Below are 22,884 nucleotides of genomic sequence, written 5' to 3'. Positions count from 1 at the left end.
CATCCAATACACACCAGCTACACCGGATGAGAAGCTGCGACTGGACTTACGATTTGGATCTCACTGCTTCCCCTCGAATGGGCAACGACTACAAGGCAGACCGCTGCGACCCCTTCCGTGTCTCGTCCATTCCAAAGCAGCATCTAGGACGATAAATATAACCTCGCAATCACGACATCCTTTATACGGGACTGGGGCCACCTCACCCCATCTCTTTCTGGTGGTCCACGGCGATTAGCACCAAGGCAACACACCTGAGCAATCGAGCTAGTCTTCGGGCTTCCGCCGTCTCCTCGCCTACAACGTCTTACCTGGTCAATATAACTTGATACAGTGCCTTTAGCATTTGTCTCTCTTTTTGCCTCCACACTCCATGTTCCTCATGGCCATGCCGCCCCCGATGCTCAACTATCAACTTCCGTCGCCCACCCCCGATGAGGGCGACCCATCTTCCGACTCGCAAAAACCCGGTCTCATCCGTATACAAATCACCCGCCGCCCTAATTGCCGTACCCGAGGGGAGCAGAGCGTCCTCTATACGAGCGGTCGCGTACGCGTCCTGTCCCGCTTTGCCACGGGAAGCGACGAATTCATTGTCGTCCTCGACAAGCCTGCTGCCACGGCGTCTAGTCCGCCAGGGACATCTACGCCTCTCTACTTCTGCTCCGACGGCAGCCTTCCCGACGAACAAGAACGACGCCTCACGACGCCGCCACCCGTCTATGCGGCTTCGCACGACCACCCCTCGACGCACTTTGAGGCGGATCCGACCACCGACCCGAACGCGTCTCTGCTCCTGGACTTGGCTCCCCTGGAATCGAGGAGAGCCAACCCGGCCCAAACATTCGACGCTATCGAGGAGGGGCTGGGGGTTCGTAGCGGCTCGCGTGGCTCTTCGGAGGGCGGACAGACGCGAGCCGGGCAGTTGTGTCCGTGGTTCCGGACGAGGTTCCCCGATGGTAGTGCCGGGCGCTCCCGCTCGCCACCACGCCGAGACGGTGTCAGGATGAACAGTCGGAGACGACAATCGTCGCAGAGTGTAGAGTCATGGGAGTCGTGGCTCACTGTGGCCTTTGTGTGCGCCGCGATTGGCTTTACCCTCATTGGTCTTGGCGCTAGATACGCTCTCAGGGGTTACTATTGCCCGTGAGTCCAGGAAGAGGCTGGCGGGCTAATAACCAATTACTCCTCGCACCAACTGAGGGGATTGGAAGGGATACCTGAGGTACTCGCAGATAGGAGATGGAGGTTTACCTTACCTAGCCGGGCGAGTATCGTTTATTGATAGTATACATTACAGAATAGAACTAGCAATCAGCTGCAGAGACGAGGTAACCCCCTAATCAAGGCCCCTCCCATTAAATTCTTTGACGCCGTCGCATCACAGACGCTAGAAACACATCACAACTAACACTGCTTTCGCCAAGTTGAGGTGTGGCTTGTTTGCTAATTCCCCCCCCGTCTTGTCGAGTGTGAGTTCAAAGCAAGGGAGATACACATCTTCTGCAGAGTCAGATACCTTGTATGCATGCGCTGTTAAGAGCTTTGGCGAAATAGGAAGGTATTGGGAAAGACAGCACAGGTTAACAAGACGAGCAAGCAAAGGAAGAATTGGCGTTGGTGACAAACTTGCTAGGACGACACGGTCATCGCCGTTCCAAGGGATTTGGGAACTGTCACGTTTTCCAAGAGCTGCATCTCCGGTCACATCACTATCTAATAGGACCACGTCTCATAATTACTACTCTGTATGATATCCAGAGTATCCAGAGACATCCTACAACGTACGTCAAGTAACGAGGGCTTTTGTTTCTCTTTGGGCGTGGGGAGCTAGCCATCCCGGGGGATTGGTTATCTGTCGAACACCAAAAGTTCATTGGGAAAAGGGCAGAATGCCTGCCATATGATCAGTCACTTCCCGTCGGGTCAGCATCAGGGGTAGTAGTGTACGTTGTAGTGGTGGTGTGTGGTGGTGGCGGTGGTGGTGGTGGTGGTGGTGGTGTGGACGCTCCTTTGGGAAAGGGAATCCCGATGCTGGGGGTGTTTGTTGTGCTTTTTCGAAAACCCCGGCCTCGGGTAAGGTCCCCGCGAGGACGGAACGTGGACGGATGACTCGCAGCCGCAGGGAGCGCCGTAGGGAGAGAGGCCGGACGCCATGAGACAGACGCGCTGTCGTCCCAGCCCCTGCATGATCCGGGTCAGTGGCTGGCGTTACAACGTGGGCGTGAGATGGGAGGCTGGCCAATGGAAACGACACCGGAATCGGCCCTTGCCGATGATGATGATGATGATGATGATGATGAGGTGCGAAGAATCATTGCTTCTTGCGTCTGCGTCTGTCGGAACGAACACACAATACATACAATACATGTAACCAATATAGGCTGTTGAGGGTTAAGGTATGGACAAATGATGACGACCCCGAGGACTAGGTTCGTGAATGCAAGGCTACCTACCAACTACCAACTGCCAACGGTCCATGTCGATGTCCATGTCGGGCATATTATTACAGATCCGAGAAAAAGATGAAGACTCGTTTCTTTGTTAGGATGCGTGCTTGGCCTTGAACCGGAAACTTCCCCGTCTTTGTTGTTTACATGTACTGTACCATTCGCATTGTTATCCCATCTTTCACCTCTTGCAGTAGCACGTCGAAACGCACGTAATGATCTCGCTGTCTCACCCCACATGTCCGCAGCTTACAGGAGTGGAAATGAAAGGGCCGCGTGCCCACCGGATATTCTGGGTGACTGATACCGCGGAATCGGAGTCGATGGGTCGAAACACGGGAAACGAGTAAAAAAAAGGAAGGGAAAAGAAAAACAAGGGAAACGACGGTCACGGAGGAAAGGGAAGAGGCTTGTCAGCTTTGAGCTTGGACGAAGGAGCAACTCTCTTTCCCCCCTAACCCTAATGGGGTTCTAGGAGGGCGAGGATCCCACGCGTCCAGGACCAGGACCAGGATCCCGGGCCCTGGTCCACACATCCGCGGGTCATTCACTGAGCGGTGGGGGGGGGAGAGGGTGACGAGGGTGACGAGAGCAAAAAGGACCCAAGACCCAAGAGACAGTGATGAAACTCCCCAAAATGGACTGATATGCTCATCCATCAGCGAGCAGGGGGAGGGAGATCGGAAGTGCCCGAGGTTCTTCCACGGGCGTACCCTGCTCTGAAGAATTTTCAAGTCTGAGAAAACGTCATGGAAGATCACTGGCGAGAAAAGAGGAACGAGGCCGAAGGGCTGATCTCTTTCGGAGAGGGCGAGGAGCCCTTGCCTCGCCCGAGGGGGCGTAGATAGTGTGACGACTGGAATTCTGCACAGGCAAGGGGCTACTGTAGCTACTGTAGCTACTTTATGATAATGGCTTTGTGACAAGAGTCTCGACGGGTCGGAAGTAAAGGCGTTCAATAGATGTTCTTTATCACTCTGGGGCTGTTGAGGACTGTCCGATGTAGGAGGTAGAGGTTTTTATCATCATTCATTCCCTGCCAACCCAACCTGCATGCAGACAGGCATACATGGGTGGGCGGAAGAGTGATGAAATGGGTAGATGGGCAACCTGCCCTTCGTAACTGCTCAGGGCTGGGCTCTCAGCTCTCGTCCAAGGTGCAGACCAAGGGGGGTGAGCCCCCTTGCATCGAGTAAAGTCGGGATAGGACAAGGCGAAGGGAAAATAAAAAGGGAAGTGTTGAACCTCGCCGTCGGGTCCTTCAACTTCCGCAACTTCGTACGACCTCGACCTCGACCCGCAACGGCAGCAGACACGGGACGAGACCGACAACGCCTGGGGAGACTGTTTGGTGCTACGGATACAGTCATCGCTTTGAAACTTGACAAGCCTTGAGCCCCATCTTCCCGTCTCTCCACTTGTCTCTCATCTCCCAGCGACAGAACTCGTCAGCGGGCCGACCCGACAACGGCGGGTGGTCCTAATAAAAGCTACGGAACGAACCGGTGTTTTGGGCAAGGCAATCTCATCCCCATCTCTTTCGTCGGGGCCGAAGAACATTCCAGGACAATATACACGAGCCATTATCTTCCTTTTTGCCTTGGGCTTTACTTCTCTTCTTCTTCTTCTTCTTCTTCTTCCTCCTTTCGATGAGCATACAACCTCGGAAGTGACACCGATACGAAAAGTAGAGAAAGGAACGCCCTCCAGATAAAAAAAAAATGTCCGAAAAGGCCTGTGATCATAAAGGAGTCCAGCCGTGCGACTGCCCACGCTTGGTTCCGGCCGCACAAAAGCTCTGTGACGATTGTGCAGCTGGGAAATGCCGGTATGTCCCCAACATTCTTCCCAGACATCGACAAGAGCATCTCCAAGCTAACTATCCACGTAGTCTCGGGAACACAGGATGAAGGGATACGTCCATACGAAGCGTCCATTCACCAACCGGGACGGATGAGATGGATTGTAACTTGACGGGCCCCATCTCTATGGTCCTAAGACTTCGCCCTGCCCTTGGATCTGGGCCTTTGGGACAATGTCTGGTTCGATCAAGGGGGGGCCTATGTGAGAAGGGACGTCATTGATTTACACGGAGGCGATGGGGGATGAGGTTCCTGGGTTCCGGGGACACTGGCCAACAGTATCAGGGAAAAGGGTTCTGGAACGGCGGTTGGATATGGGGGGAAATTACCACTGGGAAGTATTATGTGCAACGAAGTATGGCGGGACGTAAGAATATAAGACGTTATATAGATGGATGGAGTGCGTTGACAAGCAAGTGCTCGGATGGATATTATTTATTCGCCTTATCAACCAGCAAGGTAACAATGTCTATCCATCGTGCTTCTTCATAGGTCATTTCAACTGTAAGACAACAGGGGGATATCAGGAAATTTAAACAATCGAATGATTGGTAGATCCTTGGGGCTGTTCATCATATCGTAAAGAGACTGCCATCAAGATATGAGTCTTCCGTCCAATGTGCATACATACTTTGTTTATCAGTTCCCAAATAGCAATGCTCCGAGTAGGTATACGGCAAGAACAACAGAAAAGATGCCATAGAACCGAGCCGTTGAAGAATTGGGGTTTTGACTTGGAATGCATCTGCTCACCCAAAGAAAGATACACAATGCCATTCAGCCCTACTCACCATCCCGTGTGACGGAAGAGGCATGCTTTGTCTCAGGGGTTCTCAACAGGGTCATCTCCATTGGAGAATTAATACCGAATGCCCATCCATGAGCTCACTCCGATGTCAGGTAGGTGGGACAGATACGAAGAAAACTTTATGCAGTTCGGAAAACCACAAAAGGGGCAAATCAAGACGAAGGTAGGCGTTGGTATCAATCCTACATATGGCAGAGGACCGTTGCAGCCAAAGGCGATGCATGCAGCCTATCGTCCACAAACAATCCTTCCCGGTCCTGCAGACTGCATGCCACCGTAGCACAACTAACATGCGGCGTACTGTTGAGTCTCTTCGTCTCAACGGCACCCAGCAGGACCGGCAGTGTAAGCCCATATTCCAGCCGCGCTCCCTTCAGAACCCAGGTCCGTATGATGTCGCTGACCAACTAGTGTGTAAAGCACCAGCATCTGCGGACCCAGCAGTGTGTCTCGATGAACATGATAACATGTATAAGAATATTCCAAAGTCTCCAATCGTCCCATCCCCAAAGAAAAATAAATATGTGGTATCGTGAAAAAAAGTCTTGGAAAAGAAGGTAAAAAGGGGGGAAAACGCCCGAGCACCATCAAAGTCGACAGCCATCAACTCAGAAGAGAGCGACGACGGTAAAGCCCAGCACACTGGCTAGCAGAGTGCCCTGGATAAACAGGCCGGCAGCACCGCTTTCCGGGACCACGACGGGCTCGCCACTGGCTTCCGGAGCATCGGGAAGCACGACCGAAGTCCGGGTCTCCGTGACCACGGGAGGAGGGCTAGCGGACTCGGTGCTTTCGGCCTGGCTGCTGAGGGGAAGGGAGGAGGTGGCGACGGAGATGAAGGAGGTCGTGTTGGCGGGAGCAGAGAAGAAGTAGGATGACGACGACGACGACGACGACGGCAGCGGAGCCAGTGACGACGATGGGACCTCAACGACAGGTTCCGAGGTGGGAATGACAACCTCGGAGGAGATCTCGGAGGTGATATCGGCAGCAACAACCTCAGTGCTTGAGGGTCGGTTCAGAGGGCAGTCGGTGTAGGTCGGGTTGCACTCGGTGAGGGTGATGGTGCGGGTGGTCGTCGAAGTCACCGTTGTGGTCTCCTCGCCCTCTGGGACTTGAGGCAACGCGACGGCAGCGCTGGCCGCGAGAAGGGTGAAGAAGCCAGTGAAACGCATCTTGCTTTCTTTTTTTCTTCTTCTTTTTCTTTGGTTTTCAAGGAGGGTTTGGTAGTCTTTTATCAAAGAGAGGTCTGGTTTTGAGCTTCCGCAGTTGGCTGGTCTTGTTAAATTGATGTGTCTCGGAGTATATGCCGGGATAGAGAGCGACCAGCGTGTAAAAAGGAGTGTTGAGATAAGGTCTTCAGCGGTGTTATAAATGAAGGTGATGTGCAGCTAGGCACGTTGGTGAAGCCGAAGCGTAGAGAAGAGAACGTTGCGACGAAAGCAAAAAGCTGAACCGGGATGCGAGAAGAGGCGAAATAAGAATGAGAAACGAAACTGGGACAGATGCGAAGATAATAGGGGAACACTGGCCCCCAGCGCAAAATCCTGAGCCCTAGTCTTGGTCACCTTGGATCCTTGGTAGGGGGCTAGGTTGTTCCTTGGATCCGTAACCAGTGGACATCTGCTTGCTTCAATCTGTGTGCCGCAGGTCTACATCCTGGTCCTCAGGTACACATACTTCCATCTACTTCAGTCCTCCAGACCTGACCTGCCAAGTACGGATGCCTACCTGGGTACCTTGCATAATTACATTACTGCTCATCTTTCGAATAGGTCTTTGTTGGGTTATCATGCTAGCATAGTCAGTCTCTTCTCTCCTGGCCATTCCCTCCCGTTCATTAGGGCTGGGTGGCGAGTATGGCGAGGAGAGCTGAAGTTAGGCAAGGGAACACAGACAAAGGGTGATGGGTCTATACCTTACCTTACACTTACTGGACTTCTGGGTACTGTGCTGTTCATAGGTACATATACCTTATTTCTTGCCGCCAACATCACAACAGGAGTTGGTGTTTAAGGTACCTTAGGTAGCCCACAGCGCCCTTTTCTTGCCGCCCCCACCCGCAAGGTCCCGTTTCAGTATGGGTTTATGATTGGTCCGTACCTGACGAGCAACATGTGAATTGAGTTGGCAGAGACGCCGTCGGGATTCGTTTTGCAGCGTGGCAATCCGTAAGAGCGGGACAAGACCAGCCACTTCACCGACAGACAGGGTCACACCAGGTTCAGATCAGGACTCACCTCTGTGCGTGTCCGCCGTTTGATGCGCTGGCAGAGGCAGCGCCTAATGAGGCAGTTTTCTTCTTTTTGCGCCCAACTTCAACCGCCTTCCCATACATACCTTACTCAGTACATTAAGAAGTAATTATGTATATACTGCTTAAAGACCTTGACAACGAATCGGAAAAAGGAAAGCGACCTAGAATTAAAAGACACGAACTTATTCGTAGCATCCGTACCTGTTGGCCATAATTTCCTAGGAACAGGGTTTTTCCCCTTTTGGTCGGAACACTGAAACGTCTGGTATTTTTTGTGCCTTATGTATGTAATTACCCAGGGGGCTCTTAATGTCAACGCCTTGTCTTGCGAACGGAAAAGAGCAAGGGTTCCCAGTTCTCAAGTGTCCACCCTTGGATCGATAACTGCGCAGTTGGAATTACTAATTTAATTATTTTATCCCTTTTATTCAGGCGTCTGGTTGGGGGTTGTGTTCGAGTGGGATACTGATACGAAAATACGTATGGACGGATGGCAGGACTTGGCATTCTCACTCATAACGGCAGCACGTGTGCTATGTTACGGCGCCTAGTTCTACACGTATAAGAGAATGGAAGCAAGACATTGGTCATGGGTGCCAAAGCACCCTGTTCCTGTGCGACAACCATAGATTACTCCCGTCTTCTACGACGAATACGGTCGTGATGTGGACTTTGGACTCCGTACCTGTAGGTACCTTAGGTTTCAGAGGCCTTACAGAGTACTTTCATAGCAACCGATGCCTCTCGAAACACCAACTAATTACCTAAGGTAGGTATCTGTAGTATGGTAGGTACCTATATGCCTAATACTACTTCCAACGATGCGACCAGGTCCTTCCTGCGGCCTGCGGTACGAAAGGCCATCGCTTATCGGTGGACACAGTACGTGGCACTGTACGGATCTGTTCTTCGTTGGCGTTGCTTTACCCCGCCCCCGCACAGTCCTACTCCCACTGGACTTGTTAGAGCTACCCGGCAGACAACGCGAAACACCACGACCATTGTCATCAGTCAACGTCCTCGGCTCTTCCTACTGTCTGGAGACAGTTTTCATCCTGAACGAATTTATTTGCTTGTTAGACACGAACTGTCGTGATTTGCCCTTTCAGACTTCGTCCAGCCGAGAACAACTCCATCGAACGACTTGACCGTTTCCCCCCTAAGCGTTACTCTCACAGAGCCATCATGACAACCTACTCAACGGATCCGGCTCTCTATATATTTACATCCCTCACTGCTGGATCCTCCCATATCGTCACGGCCACCTCCCGCCTCGAGACCATTCTCCGAGCCAACCGCGTTCCCTTCAAAGCCGTCGACATAGCCGTTGATGAAAAGGCCCGCATGCTCTGGGGACGTCGTGCAGGGAAAGATGAGTCGGGTCGTGTCAGAAAGCTACCGGGTCTCGTCCAAGAGGGCCTGGTGCTGGGGGTAGGCCCTATGTCCCCGTCACTCGGGTCTCTGTCTTGTCTCGCTTACCACTAACTTCCTCCTTTCTTTCTGGCCTGCAGGATATTGTTGAAATCGAGGACTGGAACGAGTACGGGGAACTCAAGCAACATGTAAAGATTTACTACGATGAACACACCATCCCCTCCATCCACAACAAGCCCAAAGATCCGCCCATGACATTTGGCCCGGCGAAACCGGCTGCTCAACCTGCTGCTGTAGCGGCAGTTGCAGCAGCAGCAGCAGCGCCGCCAGCCGCGCCGCCCCTCCCGAAAGCCGCAACCACGACCACCGGATCTACGGTAGTGAAAAAGGAGGAGCCCAAAAAGTCCGAAAAAGTGGCGGACAAGGCCACCCTCCCGATCCGCTCCATCGCCGACGAGGCCGCCCAGAAAGCCAAGGACCTGCGGCTGCAGTCCCTGCGCGAGAAGGTGCACGGAAGCAAGGCGGCCGCGGAGAAGAAGAAGGAGGAGGAAGAGGAGAAGAAAGACACCGAAGAAGAAACCAAGGGCCAAAGCGCCGCGAAGAAGGAATTGGCAGGCCTCCAATCCCCGACGACGGCCAAGTGGAAGACACCCGCCACCGCACCCGATGCAGCAACAGCATCTTCTTCTTCTCCTTCTTCTTCCTCTACGGATGCGCTCCCCGCTGCCGAGACCATACAAAGCCCTACGACTGGGCGGTGGAAGTCGTCTGAGCCCTTCGAGCCACCAGCGACAAGCCATAGGGGGTCCGTGCTGGTCCCGGCGTCCGAGACGGAGATTAAGGCTGTGGAGCAGGCTCAAGCGATACCCGAGGTGTCGTCGTCTGAGGAAGAGGACGATGAAGATGAAGATGACGAGGACGATGACGACGAAGAAGACGAAAAAGAGGAAAAAGTCGCCAAAGTCGGAAAAGATGACAGGAAGAAGGATGGTGGCATAGCACCCAGCAATCTGGCTTGATCAAACTGCATCTTGCTTCTCCCGTTTCTGCTGCGAATCATTCCCGTCTTGTCTCGACATTTGTTGGCTCGTCACTCTGCGTCTCCTTTCTTGGCGATCTGTGGGCGGTTGGGACTGTTAACAGGGGAAGGGAAGAGAGTAGGTGGGCAACCGGTCAACTCGGCAAGCGACGTTATTTCACACAAGCCATCTTAACATTGTTTCTTTCCTTTTCACCTGGCAAGATTTGTACAACTGAATGAATTCCCCCTCTAACAGACTTCGCTTGTCATGTCGCCGGAACCCTAGTAGAGGCCGTCATCGTCACTTGCCGTCCCCTGCTGAAACCCAGCAACGGCTTTCCCCTTCCCCTTCCCCCCACGCCCGTTTGCGCCGCTAGCTTCGTTATCGGAGCCGTATTCCTCCTCGCTATCTACAGCCAGCGCCTTGCCCTTGCCCTTGTCCCTCGCTACAGCCTTCCCCTTCCCCTTCCCCTTCCCCTTAGATGTGGTCGAAGAAACCGACCCGGAGCCGGATACGACCCTCCTTCCTCCACCTGGGGCCGGTGCTAGGCCCGCTGTCGCCGTCGTTGGCCGGTCCCCCGGGCCACCGTCGCTGGTACCGGCACCTTCGAATCCAGATCGCATCGTCTCATAGCGCGCCAGCTCCCCTGCGCTGACGGAGGGCACGAGCTCGTTGTTGGCGGCGATGAAGTCTTCCTCGGTGACCACCACGGCGACATCCTCGGGCGTGGCGTGGTGGTCGAAGAAGTTCGCAGTGGAGATGGGGTGGCGCCGTGTGCCGTCGGCATTGAGTTCTGCGATCTTGGTGTCCACGGCTGCCGTCTGCCGCGTGATGGCCTTGAGCATGGCGTCGCTGCAGAGAGCGTAGTAGTCGGCTCCGGTGTAGTGATGAGGTAGTTGTGAGGCAACGCGAGATAGCGAGACTGAGGGATGGAGTGTGAATCTGTGCACGACGACCGAAGCGGTTAGCAGAGTGTCCCTCCGTAGCTGGGTCCAAATAAAGTGAAGAAAAGCGAAGAAAAAAAGAAAAAAAGAGAGGGGTTGAAGATGGATGGCATTTCAGGGCATATACATACTTCCGAGTGACAGCCTCCAATATCTTCAGCTGCTTATCCTGCGAGTCTGCGACCCCCAGGTACAGCATCTTATCGAACCGGCCGGGACGGAGCAGTGCCGGGTCAAGCAGGTCCGGCCGGTTGGTCGCGCCAATGACGAACACACCGCCTTCTCCCTCGCTGCCGCCAGACATGCCGTCCAGTTCAGCGAGGAGCTGAGAAACGATTCGGTCCATGACGCCGCCGCTGTCACCTTGGTTTCCGCGCTTCGGTGCAACCGAGTCGAGCTCATCGAAGAAGACGACGCATGGCCGTGCGTCTCTCGCCTTCTGAAAGACGCGCCGCACATTGGCTTCGGACTCGCCGATATACATGTTCAACAGCTCCGGCCCCTTGACGCTGAAGAAGTTGAGGCTGTATTCGGTCGCGATTGCTTTGGCTAGGAGGGTCTTTCCAGTGCCGGGAGGACCATAGAACTACGTCGAAAATCAGCATGTGACAGAACAGGAAAAACTGACGGGGGCGAGGGAACGAATGAACATACCAATATGCCTGAGCGCTTTTTGAGACCCCGAGCGAAAAGCTCCGGCCGTTCCAACGGAAGTTGGATGGTCTCCCGTACGGCTTCCTTGACATACCCCAAGCCTCCAACATCGTCCCAAGTGACGTTGGGTATCTTGGGAGCACCGATTGCCCCCGCAAAGTCCTTCCGGGCCTTTTCGACCGCGATGTCGAAGTCTGCTTTGGTAACACACCGTGCCGCAGGGTAGCCGGCAGTCTGAGGGCCACCCGAGACTTCGATATCACGGACAGTCACAGGTCGGTCGGTGCCGGCCGCCTTGCGCGCCATGTCCTCGAGCCTGGACCGCCTAGCTATCCGAGCCCGCTCGACGACGTCCACAAGCCCTCCGGCCACGAATGCCGCAGTCTTGAGAGCCACGCCGCTCAGGTTGACGTCCGGGTCCAGGTTGAGCCCCATCTCATCCACGACGCTCTTCAGAATACCGGCTCGCTCTACCTCGTCAGGCGCTCCCATCTCCAGCTCGTAGGAGAACAAGCTCCGCAAGCCCTTCGGAAGCTTGTCGACGTCATTTGTCGTCGCGATGAGCACCCTCGCATCACTGAGAATCTCCTTCATGGACGAGACCATGCGGTCGGCAGTGAGACCCTCGATGTGCTTGATGAGGAGTGTCGTGCAGTCGGGCCCGCAGCTCAGGCCACGTTCGGCTCTGGCCTTCAGGAGACCTTCCGTTTTGACGTCACTCCCGCTCCCTTCTGCTTCGCTGAGTAGGTCGTTGGCGTCTATGGTATAGGTGTGCAGTCCGGCGTCTGAGCAAGCGGCGGAAGCGACAGTCGCCTTGCCCACATGGCGATGATTGGAGGTGAGCAGGATCGCCACCGGCGACATGTTGCCGTGAACGGCCACTTGGCTGGTCGCCGCCGCGACCAGGGCGTGCAAACGACGCCTCAAAGGCGATATATAGCGCTGGTCTTCATGATGCATCAACAGAGCTGAGGTCGGGGTAGGTGTTGAGCGCCGTGGTAATCGTTTCACGGCGGTGTAGTACTCCCACGTACTAGAAAGGCAAGAGGGGATCCGACTGGTAACGAAGCCGGACAGGTTCATCCCCACAGATTCGCTGTCGACACAGGCGACACCTCTCCAGAGGTCCTCAGCCTGGTCCTCGTCGTCTTCGCGGCTCGGCTTCAGAGTCTGAATATGGCCGATTTTGAACCACACTACTTGGCTCAATCTTGACGTATCGGTGTCGGCGGCCAGGGCCATGACATTGTCCACTTGGGCGTCCTGAAACATCCTGCCCAGCAATGTGTCGATGGGGACGGCAATCAGATCGCCAGCTTTAGCAAGCCGGATCCTCTCGGCGAAGTACCGCTTCAGACCGGCCAGGACGACCGCCTGGTACATCCTCTCTACGGAGACGGGGGACCTGACTTGCTGAATCGTGATATCGCGGGCGAACGGGGGGTGAGAAGCTCTTGAGAATTTGGCGGATCGCTTGGTGCCCTGGGGAGCTACGACAGGCTTCAGAGGCGACAGGCGCAGATGCGAAGGGCCGCTCAGGTTGGCGAGTAAGACCGGGGAAAGGTAAGCCACCGGGCTTGTAGGTCGCTGAAGCTGGGAATCAAAGAAGGAGGTTTCCCGCCCCAGATGCCTCGAGCTGGGGATTCGAGTCACGGGCTTTTGCACGTATCCTTCGGGCAGGCTGTACACTCTCACAGGCCTCCAGTCTGTCTCCTCAGAATCCGCCATCTCCAGGCCCCCCGTCCTTCCGAATGCAGGGATGCTTCCGAAAACGCTGGCCGGGGGCTCTTCGGCCGCCTCTACGCGAACCCAATCGCCGGAGAAACAACCGATTTTCAAAAGCGCCGATATGTCGACGAATATCCTAGCTTCCTCATCGTCCTCCGCGGTAGGCTTAGGATGGAGCAGAATCTGAGGTATGGGCTCCATCAAACCCTGCGCCTTGAAGAGTCGTCCGCGAGGGCGATGATCGGGGCGTGCCGTTGTCGCGGTGAATGAGGAGAATACGGACCCCGGCGTCGCTGCGCCGTTGGTCCTCCTCCCCCGGCCAATGGTCATAGGGGAGCCCGGCTGGAGGGTCGAGACGCCGCTAGCGGTGGATGTGGGTAGCATGGGAACCTGCAAACCGATCATATCGTCCATAGAGTCGTCGGAGCTGTCGTCATCAAAGTCGGCGCCGGACAGTCCCGTGTCGTCCTCCGTTTCCGTGACGGACTCCATTTCCGTCGCTTGGGCATCGGTCTTGTATCGCTCCTCGGCTGCAGAATAGAACTGGTCGTTGGCAGTGTCGTCGCCACCTTCCTCGGGAACACCGTTAAGGACACCATTTGACCTCGAGGGCAAGGATCGCTTAGCTCGTACACTACCACGCATGAGGACGATCTTGGTGGTTGGAGAAAGGACGCCCTGGTTATATGGTTCGCAGAGAACAATTTCGCCGCCGTTTGGAGGTACATGAGTGACAGGGTGGGGAGGGAGAGGTAGAGGGAACTGATCTCCCGAGTGTATGATGGGGAGGGTGGCCAGGGCGGCGCGGAGGGCCGCGGTCAGGTTATCCTCGGGCGATCCTGCGGCGGTCGACTTCCCCCTAGCAGATGTTGGGTGGTGATCAAAGAAGGTACCCTCTCCCTGTTCCAGTCGCCTGATCGACTCCTTTTCCATGTTGACGAAAACGGCATCGAGGGGCAGGGCAATGGCATCAAGGACGAGGATCTCGATTCCGCCACGAGCGCTGCCAACGAGTTTGGAAGGTGCTGCATGTTGTAGGGCTGTCCGGAAGGCTTGTAAGGCCATGGACCTGGGAGAAAACTGGACGATGGAGGGACCGAGGTCGGTGGTCTTGAGCACGGGAACTAGTGTCCAGGCGGTATCAACCGGGGAAGCTTTAGGGCTCCAAGGGGCAATGGCAACATGTTGAACGCCGGGGGAGGCATCGTCGCTGTCTCCATCGAGTTGTGTTGATCCTAGCGGCAGAAAAGCGAGCGAGCGACGAATTAGCCAAGTTCTTACGGCCTGTGACATGTGACAGAGGGAGGATGTAGAGGGGTGTAGTGTAGGAGAGAAGGGTATGGCCTCACTGTGACTAAGCTGGGGGAAGAGATCGGCAAAGAGGTCGTCGGACAAGTAGCCTACATCGCCTTTGATATTGGCGTCTAGAAGGAGGGTTGCCGAAATCGCAGGCTTGTCTGCTCTGCGCCGGCGTCTTCGCCTTGTCGCTGGCACCACCGACTGTGCCATGACGGATAATGAGAAAATGATGCTGTTGTGGAGGCCGATGAGTTGTAAATATTCACGGCGCTGAGTCTGGCGGCATGATCATATCTAGCAGGTGCGAGTGCGCTTGCGTTGTGAGGCCGATTTCCACGCTGACTCTGGAGGTGTTTGGAGTTGAAGCTACCTTGCGGTTCTTTGGAAGGCCGCAGCTGAATCTTTGACGGGCTCGGCTACGACAGGCAATGGAGACGCGACCAACTTGTACGTACTGGGTCAAGCCTCGGCTGTAGCAGCGGTTCATCCGTCAGCCCCACTACCTTACCTTACCTTACCTTATGGGGTCGACTGCGACCTCAGGAGTGGGAGCTGGCTCAGTAACGTACGATGTATAGAGTATCTGGTCTATACACACTTTTAAACTGAAATAGTCAGAAAGTAGATGTATCTGCAAAGTAGTAGCTACAAGTTCCTTCCATGTCAATCCATCGTTGTACCCTGACAGTACCTGTTAAGGTACCTTAGGGAAGGTATTCAGAATTCAGTATCTCACCAGCATCCAAGATTCCAACAAAATTCATTTCACTCGTTCCTTCCATTCTCTTCGACGAGGCAATGCATTCAGACGCTTGCCTCACGCATATCACAGGATGTACCAAAGATGAAATGTCACAACCGGTCCAAAGATGCTTCCAATTCATGTCCGATCTGCATTTAGAGCTTGGCCAGCAATACGACGCGTTCGACTTTCCCGCCGTTGCCCCTTACCTTGTGCTCGCAGGAGACATTGGCCACCTCAGAGATTACGAGGCCTATCTCCAATCCTCGTCCGCCAGACTGAGCGGTACCAACGAGTTTTCCTGGTGTTGGGCAACAATGAATTCCACGGAATGGATCATGCGACTGGAATCTCCACGGCGAAGAAACTGGAGAACGAGCCTTTGTTAGACGGGAAATTGACTCTTCTCCATCGAACAAGAAGCGATGTGGACCATGGCCAAACTGTTGTGTCCGTACTCGGCTGTACCTTGTGGTCTCGAATTCGCGACGATGCTGCCGATCAGGTCCGCAGTAAAGTGAAGGACTTTCAGAGCATTCAGGGCTGGACAGTCGAGCGCCACAACGCAGAGCATGAGGCAGATGTACAGTGGTTAAAGAATGAAATTGGACTCATTGCGCGAGATGAACCCAACAACGTTGTTATCGTCATAACACACCACGCACCGGCGATCCAGGAAGCCTCGCGGCCGGAGTATATGGCTAGCCCCATAACTGGAGCATTTGCCACCGATCTCTTGCCCTCGGGAGACTGGGGCCGGGTCGAATATTGGATCTACGGACATACTCACTTCTCGACCGAGTTTGAGAAGGGTAGTGTAACTGTAGTTAGCAATCAGCGTGGCTACATCCTTCCGGGGACGAACATCCATATCGGCGGAAAGGGGGACACTGGTAGGCGTGAGTTCAGTGCCGAGAAGGTGATTCGCATCGATAAAGGCGCCACTTAGAAGTTGGCCTTTGTGGGTTTGTTTCTGTATTCAACCATCTCGCCCTCTGCCAGAGCAAGGCATATCATTCCACGAGCGGATAGCTTCTAGACAGGTACAGGTTTGTATGGCGTACCTTCGTCACTACCTATGTCACAATCTTCCAATCTCCGTGTTCGGAGCCCAAGTCCGCCCCGAAATCATTTCTCACAGCCGTCTTCGGTCTAGGTACCTTAGACATCCACACATGACGTCGGTGATGACGAGCCAATCCACCGAGGCGGAGCGCAGCAAACTCACCATCTTGAGCATCTAGATTTCCATGCCAATTCATCGTATCGTCAAATATCCTCTTTGTCTGTTTCTATATTTTATTTCTACTTCTATTTGTTAAAAAGAAAAAAGAAAAAAGAAAAAAGAAAAAAGAAAAAAGTAGAAGCAAAATTCTCGATTTATATGAGAGCAGCACATTCACATCGTTTTGACCAAGGCGCTCACGACGCATCACGAGAGCCATCTGAGCTCACTTAAGACTGCAACGAAGACACCGAGAGGCTTTTCGAAACCATGAGCGACTGCGCTTCCCAGGGCTCCGCAAAATCACTATTGGCTTTGGAGGCCCCCTCTGGGCCCTCTCTGCCCCAATTAGCCGCCGAATTCACCAGGCAAGCTCTGAAGCTGTCACACGAACCGCCATCGAGCGATGCTCCCCATCCGGACCTTGCTGTCGAGGCTCGTTTCGTCACTCCCCATGATCCCGTTATCATAACTTCTGCTGGACATCGCCTCCCTAGTGTTCCTGCCAGGGAGGCTCACAAACTCAATGTTCTCAGGGAAGAAGTTGAACATGCTCCCCACGCCGTCCCTTCCATGAACGATGGAGAGAAGAGTCCCGGACAGGCTCAGGATCGTCACGCCAGTCATCTCGGCGGTAACGATGCTCGATATCTAGTTGAAGAAAACTCTACTTCATCGACGAAACCCAATGGCCAACCCTCTCCAAAGCGTCATAATGCGCCCTTACGTCGACAGCTCCCCCCTTCCCACACCAATCCTCTCTTCCCCCCACTGCCGCTATACGGTCCTTCCTCGCCACTCAGAGACGTGCAGTATGCTATCTTTCGTCTCTCGTCGTTCGTCCTCAGCCTCGCCTTTCTTTCTGTTATTGTTCTCGGCGCTCTTTTTACCAGCATTCCTCCCTTTGCTCAGAAGGTGTATCGACTCCTCACGTTTCGTAACATTGAAGAAACCCGTCCGTTCTTAGAAGAAGAAACGAAACGAAAGAAAATAAGAAAGAGCATGGAGCGCGCATGGGAACGCGGCGAGTTACGCGAGAATCCGGATCGAGACTGTGAGAGATTGACCGAAGAGTACCGCCCTACCGAGGGCGGCCCGGATCCAGTGGTGTGCGACCCGGCTTACTATGCTCGTCGAGTTGGACTGGATCTGGAGGAGTTTCAGGTGGAAACTGAAGACGGCTTCATCATCGACCTGTGGCATGTCTATGACCCTAAGGTATGTCCGCTACTGTGGCCAACCTCCTTCCGTCCCTACATTTGCATTTACATGACCATGTCCATGTGGAATATCAAGCTGACACGTCTGGCAGGAGTACACGAGGCTAGAAGACGAAGACCGTCAGAACATGGGCCCGATGATATTTCCCAAAGCATCGCGGAACAGACCCAGTGACGCCAAAGGAAAGCCCAAGTTCCCCGTCCTGCTGATACCTGGTTTGCTGCAGAGTGCCGGTGCCTATCTCTCAAACGACGACGACTCTCTGGCTTTCTACCTCTGCAAATCTGGTTATGATGTATGGCTGGGGAACAATCGGGGTGGTTTCAAGCCCAAACACCGTGTCCTGGAGGAATCCGACCCGAGGATGTGGTGCTGGAACATTCGGCAGATGGGGGTTTTCGACCTTCCCGCATTAACGTCGCGGGTTCTGTACGAGACGGGCTTCGAAAAGATTGGCTTGATATGCCATTCGCAAGGCACCACCGAGGCCTTCGTTGCGTTGGCCAAGGAGCAGCGTCCGGAGTTGGGGGAGAGGTTGACCGTCTTCTGTGCTCTTGCCCCCGCTGCCTACGCGGGGCCTCTGATCGGCAAGATGTACTTCAAATTCATGCGTATCATCACGCCGGGCATGTTCCGGCTCATGTTCGGCTTGCGGGCCTTCATCGGCTTCATGATGACCATGCATTCCCACCTGCCGCCGCGCCTCTACGGCTGGCTGGGGTACAAGGTCTTTTCGTTCCTCTTCGACTGGTCCGACAAGCGCTGGGACCGTGGCCTGCGCGATCGCCTCTTCCGGTTCGCACCCGTCTACGTCAGCGCCGAGTCGATGCGATGGTGGCTGGGCCGGGAGTGTTTCGCCCGGCATAAGTGCATCCTCGCGACCAAGGAGGCCGTGCGCGCCGAGGAGAAGGAAGACCATGTCGGAGGAGGCGACGGCAGGCATAGCCTCGGCGCGAACGAGGCCAACGACGACGGGCAGGCTATGGAGCAATCTGCGAACCAGCAACCCAGGAAGCCCCGCGGGTCGACGGCGTGGTATAACGACCAGGCTCCCCCCTTTGCGTTGTGGGTCGCTGGCAGCGACGACTTGGTTGACGGGCGCAAGCTGCTGCGCCGGCTCGAACGGGGACGCGAGCCGCACGTTAATGTTGTGCATAGCAAGGTCATCCCGGAATATGAGCACCTGGATGTCATCTGGGCGATGGATGCGCCGGACAAGGTCTTCAGGGAAATCAAAGAAGTGCTCTGGAAAACTTGTCATGCGAGGGACATGTGCCGAGTGCCTAGGGGATGCGAGGACGTCCAGCCATGGAGTCCAGACTCGAGGTCGAAGCCGGACGAGGATCTAGAGGAGGAGTTGAGTAGCAGTGAAAACAGCTAAGATGATAGAATTGTACGCGATATGCGAAGAGGTCTGGCCGAGAAGATGGGCAGCAAAACTCTTTAACACTCAGCGAGGTGTTCTGGGCGTTTGATATCTGTAACCAAGCACACATAAAATTTCGCCAAGGTTTCTTGGATAGTACAAGACAAGAGTGGACGGAAAGCATCATGTTGCTTTAATTAGATATACAAGAATAGTTTCCTCACGTTCCTTGTCAACTCTTTTACATCTGTTTGATACACGGACCTGTGTCAAAAGTCCCTTCCCTTCCACCCACGGCTTGCCCCAGCGTATGCTCTACGAGTGCATGACCGAGACGTGCGGCCGAAGGCACTCGGTGTTCCCGTCACAACCTATTCTAACAGAGATACTATTACAGAGGGAGAATGTCCCTAAGTCATGCGCTCAGCCTCCTCCAAAAGCTTCTCGACAGTAAAATTCGGGTCAGCCTGCGAGAACCACTCCAGCAGCCTCCTCCTCTCCAGGGCCCGCTTCAAGCGCTCGGCGTCCGGCTCCCCCGCGGTCTCGACGTCCCACCCGCCATAAAACCGCTGCAGACACACGACGAGCCAGCGCGCGTCCTCGACCGAGGCGCCGCGGCCGTCGACGACCTGGCCCTGCATGAGGACGAGGCCGCTGGCGCTGTCCCGGGCGAGGTCGGAGTGGTGGGTGATGGTGGTGTGGGGCTGGGCGAACTCGCCGCGGGCCTTGAACTCGGCGAGCTGGGTGAAGAGCACGCTGGCGGTGTGCGTCTCGACGTCGTCGAAGACCCATTGCAGGAAGTGGATCTCGGCGCCCTGGCCCTCGCGCGGCACGGGGAGGACGAAGGTCGGGTAGCGCCGCGCGGTGGCTTCCATGGTGGCGTAGGTGGCGGCGGGGATGACGGCGCAGAGGGAGTTGGGGTTCGAGGCGTTGCGGAGGCGCCAGATGGCCGTTAGCTCTTTTGCGGGCAGTTCGCGTGCTTTGGGGAGGTTGAGGATCTCTGCCAATGTCTTTATGCCCGAGGAGGCGGGCTTTTTCGGTCGAGCCGCAGAGGATGCTGACTCCGGTGATTCCGATGATAGTGTAGATGATGTTTCTATTGTCGAGGATGCGGAATCTGATGACGACAAGGTAGGGCTAGCGGTCGAAGACGGGGAGGACGCGCTTGTCGGAGAGGGTGGTGGTGTGGGTTGTTGTTGTGGCATCATTTTCGATCGGAGTCGCGCAAGCTCGGCGACGTCTTTCTTGTTCAGCTCGTCGATTTTGTTCGAATAGGCGGCCTTGAGCTCGTCAATGCTGCTGAGACCTTCCTGGCGAGCTTTGCGTTCCAGCTTCTCGCGGTACTTGTCTGTGATGGCGCGGGGTTGTTGCGTTGTGGCGAGGAAGCGTACATCGTGAACCTGGGCCCAGCGGCGCTGATTTGAGGCACGCAGGGCGCGGGAGGACGAGGAAAGAACATGGCGAAGGGCTGGCGTTTTAAATGATGCCATGTTGACCGTCTGCATTCGAATCTGTTTTGTATTTAAATCGCGGTCGCGAGTTCGTCGAGATGCAGAGTCGACACGGGAGGACTGGACTTTGTCGAGATGTCCACGATGGTAAATAAGGTCGAGTGGAGCTGGACAGTGCGTTGAGCAGATAAACGGCACAGTACGTGGAACCTTGGTACTTAGGTACTACGGGGAACAACCCCATGGAAAAGCGTTCACGAACCTCTTACTGACAGCAGAAAACATCTATGTTTCTAGAAACAATCTGGAATGGAAAGAACCACTGAAACAAAGAAAAGTTTATAGACATAGGCCCCCCCCCCCCCTTTTTTTTTTTTCCTTCCTTCCTTTTAAAAACATCCACTTCGTGTACCCCTAAGCACTCAACCTTGGAACCGAGAGACATGGTGGTTTGAGACAATGTCGCCTACTAGACAAGATGTTGAGTCTGTCCATTTATGCTTCTGTTCGCGTCCGACTCCTGGCATTGATACAGTGGTATAATCACTCTCTGTATTCGTCTTTCGCAAGTATATATAGGCGTCTTAAGAGCCTTAGATATGGGAATTTGGATGTGTTCAAGGCCCGTATAGTACACGAAGTCACTGTGATCCCAACCACGTAGATGGCCCTCTTGGAATCCGTACCAACCCATCGGACTTTCGTACTTTTCCTTAGTCGGTGTTCCGTGATGCCTGTTCCATTGTTTGACCCGAGACACTGTGGCACTGACACACGGCCGGCCTGCGATGCCCTGCGATGCCCCACTAACGGGGGCCATTCGGCCGTGGTTCTCCGGAGCCGGGTGGACTCTCAGGCTACTCGGTACGGAGTACCTATTTCGTGCATAGCAAATAAGCTAGGCCGAGTAATTAGGTAATCGGGCAACTGCAACTACGTGTACTACAGGCTAACAACCCAAGGAAGACGACATTGCATGACGTTACCGGAAGTTGCCGTTGCACTATCGCTTGGCCGTACCGACCCGGAACTACCCAGGATTCTATTGTCTGGGACGGTATCATGTGTACATAACCAGCAGCTCTTTCCGTCTGGGAGTATCAGTACATAGAACACAAATTGATATAGTGCACTGAATTAGTAATTACGAATAGTGACATTGACCAGCGATGCCGATTGGAATATAAAACCTACCTGCCCGTTTCTGCACGTCATAAAACCCGGGAAGGGGGAGGCAAGAAAGAGCTCAGAGAGAGACGAGACGAGAGACAGGCAACGGAAACACCCGTCAACTACAAAGGCCCGGATTCCACCTTCCGAGAACTACCAAGTTTCTTCCCTCTTTACCCGGACCCCTCCCCCATACTTCCCCCCTGCTCTGCTCTCCCTCTCTTGTCATCACCATCACTCGATTTCTGGCGCAAACAATACCTCAAACCTCATCACTTCATCAACGGCGCGCACGTGGCTGCCAAGCTTGACTTGCGCCATGGCTTTAGCAACCATACCTCTCGGACAGCCGCCCAAATGCGGTCGCCCGTTTCCGGTCCCCAGCTACGGCAACGGCGGCGTCTTTTCCGTTTCGTGCTCGACCATTATAGAAGCGTCGCCCCAGACCTGTCTCGAGACCGTCCTCGACACGGCAAAGTACCCTCAGTGGAACTCCTTCTGCCCGGAAGCATACATCGACTCGGCGCCTGACCCGTCGACCATCCATCTCGACCCCGACCTCCGCCGGCTCGCCGTCCGACCGGGCCACATCTACCCCGGCGTCAAGATGCGCTTCGAGGCGCGCCTGAAAGCGAACGCCGACCCGTACACGACGTCGCTCGAGGCCACCGTGCTCGAGCGCTTCGAGGAGGACGGAAGAACGGGGTACCGTGTTGCGTGGAGGGTGAGCGATTCCCGCGTATGGCTGCTGCGTGGCGAGCGCGTCCAAGAGTTCCTCGAGGTGCCGGCCAAGGACGGCGGCCAGGCTACTACGACCGAGTATCGCAGCTGGGAGACCTTCGGCGGTGTTCTTGCCTACTACATCTACAACTTCATGCAGTCGCAACTCAAATCGGGCTTTCGTCGCTGGATGGACGGTCTGAAGAAGGCGTCCGAGGAAGCAGAGAGAGATAAACGCCGACCCCAAGTCGGTTGAAGACGTTGTGCTGGTACGTACGAGGATGGCGTTATTGGTGCGATTGATTTGGAACCGAAGGGAAACCGACTAACGTCCGTGATTTGCCTGATTCTTAGGAGGACAACTTGTGCATCAATTGGGAGTCGGGAGCGGGAATCTTTGGTACTATGCATGGACTAACGGCGTTGGAGGATTCGGCATCTCGAGTCGCCTTGGAAGATACCCACCTAATGTAACAGAGCTACTAGCAATTCTTTCTAAAGCAGGTATGACTGTGCATCGTGCATGTTCGGGGTCGTATCCCTAGGAGTTGGGTGTTGAAATGTCCGGCCTTTCCGGTCTCTTGTTATCTC

General features: G+C 54.7%; 9 protein-coding genes across 9 annotated transcripts; 5 read left to right on the top strand and 4 right to left on the bottom strand.

Annotated features, from left to right (window-relative positions):
* Positions 1 to 15: 15 nt before the first annotated feature.
* On the top strand, positions 16 to 1,352 carry SODALDRAFT_136535 (hypothetical protein). Its single transcript, XM_028606748.1, has one exon. It carries the CDS (start codon positions 374 to 376, stop codon positions 1,148 to 1,150), a length of 777 nt encoding a protein of 258 aa, XP_028467529.1. The 5' UTR covers positions 16 to 373; the 3' UTR covers positions 1,151 to 1,352.
* A 1,122-nt stretch (positions 1,353 to 2,474) lies between these two features.
* Positions 2,475 to 4,034, bottom strand: SODALDRAFT_377650 (hypothetical protein; the record flags this gene model as incomplete). The annotated part of the gene is made up of 8 exons (XM_028614923.1): positions 2,475 to 2,674; positions 2,843 to 2,874; positions 2,954 to 3,306; positions 3,427 to 3,443; positions 3,520 to 3,632; positions 3,733 to 3,785; positions 3,837 to 3,879; positions 3,954 to 4,034. The coding sequence occupies 8 exons, from the start codon at positions 4,032 to 4,034 to the stop codon at positions 2,632 to 2,634; spliced, it is 735 nt and encodes a 244-aa protein (XP_028467528.1). The 3' UTR covers positions 2,475 to 2,631.
* Positions 4,035 to 5,728: 1,694 nt separating this feature from the next.
* On the bottom strand, positions 5,729 to 6,295 carry SODALDRAFT_358136 (hypothetical protein; the record flags this gene model as incomplete). The annotated part of the gene is made up of 1 exon (XM_028614073.1): positions 5,729 to 6,295. One exon carries the CDS (start codon positions 6,293 to 6,295, stop codon positions 5,729 to 5,731), a length of 567 nt encoding a protein of 188 aa, XP_028467527.1.
* Positions 6,296 to 8,360: 2,065 nt separating this feature from the next.
* On the top strand, positions 8,361 to 10,238 carry SODALDRAFT_331833 (hypothetical protein). Its single transcript, XM_028611560.1, has 2 exons — positions 8,361 to 8,808; positions 8,889 to 10,238. The coding sequence occupies exons 1-2, from the start codon at positions 8,563 to 8,565 to the stop codon at positions 9,768 to 9,770; spliced, it is 1,128 nt and encodes a 375-aa protein (XP_028467526.1). The 5' UTR covers positions 8,361 to 8,562; the 3' UTR covers positions 9,771 to 10,238.
* SODALDRAFT_331832 (peroxisomal biogenesis factor 6) lies at positions 9,919 to 14,793 on the bottom strand. The gene is made up of 4 exons (XM_028611559.1): positions 14,449 to 14,793; positions 11,372 to 14,334; positions 10,849 to 11,303; positions 9,919 to 10,715 (listed from the first exon to the last, which is right to left on the bottom strand). Exons 1-4 carry the CDS (start codon positions 14,606 to 14,608, stop codon positions 10,055 to 10,057), a joined length of 4,239 nt encoding a protein of 1,412 aa, XP_028467525.1. The 5' UTR covers positions 14,609 to 14,793; the 3' UTR covers positions 9,919 to 10,054.
* Positions 14,794 to 15,247: 454 nt separating this feature from the next.
* Positions 15,248 to 16,089, top strand: SODALDRAFT_339161 (hypothetical protein; the record flags this gene model as incomplete). Its single annotated transcript, XM_028612835.1, has 2 exons — positions 15,248 to 15,352; positions 15,418 to 16,089. The coding sequence occupies 2 exons, from the start codon at positions 15,248 to 15,250 to the stop codon at positions 16,087 to 16,089; spliced, it is 777 nt and encodes a 258-aa protein (XP_028467524.1).
* A 546-nt stretch (positions 16,090 to 16,635) lies between these two features.
* On the top strand, positions 16,636 to 18,967 carry SODALDRAFT_343736 (sterol esterase; the record flags this gene model as incomplete). The annotated part of the gene is made up of 3 exons (XM_028613134.1): positions 16,636 to 16,929; positions 16,969 to 17,583; positions 17,678 to 18,967. 3 exons carry the CDS (start codon positions 16,636 to 16,638, stop codon positions 18,965 to 18,967), a joined length of 2,199 nt encoding a protein of 732 aa, XP_028467523.1.
* Positions 18,968 to 19,119: 152 nt separating this feature from the next.
* Positions 19,120 to 20,509, bottom strand: SODALDRAFT_331831 (ATP11-domain-containing protein). The gene has a single exon (XM_028611558.1). It carries the CDS (start codon positions 20,440 to 20,442, stop codon positions 19,363 to 19,365), a length of 1,080 nt encoding a protein of 359 aa, XP_028467522.1. The 5' UTR covers positions 20,443 to 20,509; the 3' UTR covers positions 19,120 to 19,362.
* Positions 20,510 to 21,613: 1,104 nt separating this feature from the next.
* SODALDRAFT_331830 (hypothetical protein) lies at positions 21,614 to 22,757 on the top strand. Its single transcript, XM_028611557.1, has one exon. It carries the CDS (start codon positions 21,893 to 21,895, stop codon positions 22,547 to 22,549), a length of 657 nt encoding a protein of 218 aa, XP_028467521.1. The 5' UTR covers positions 21,614 to 21,892; the 3' UTR covers positions 22,550 to 22,757.
* The last annotated feature ends 127 nt before the right edge of the window (positions 22,758 to 22,884 follow it).

The sequence above is a fragment of the Sodiomyces alkalinus genome (genome assembly GCF_003711515.1).
Source record: "Sodiomyces alkalinus F11 unplaced genomic scaffold SODALscaffold_3, whole genome shotgun sequence".
Taxonomy (NCBI): domain Eukaryota; kingdom Fungi; phylum Ascomycota; class Sordariomycetes; order Glomerellales; family Plectosphaerellaceae; genus Sodiomyces; species Sodiomyces alkalinus.
Note: the sequence above shows the minus strand (reverse complement) of the source record. Positions and strands in the feature narration are given on the sequence as shown.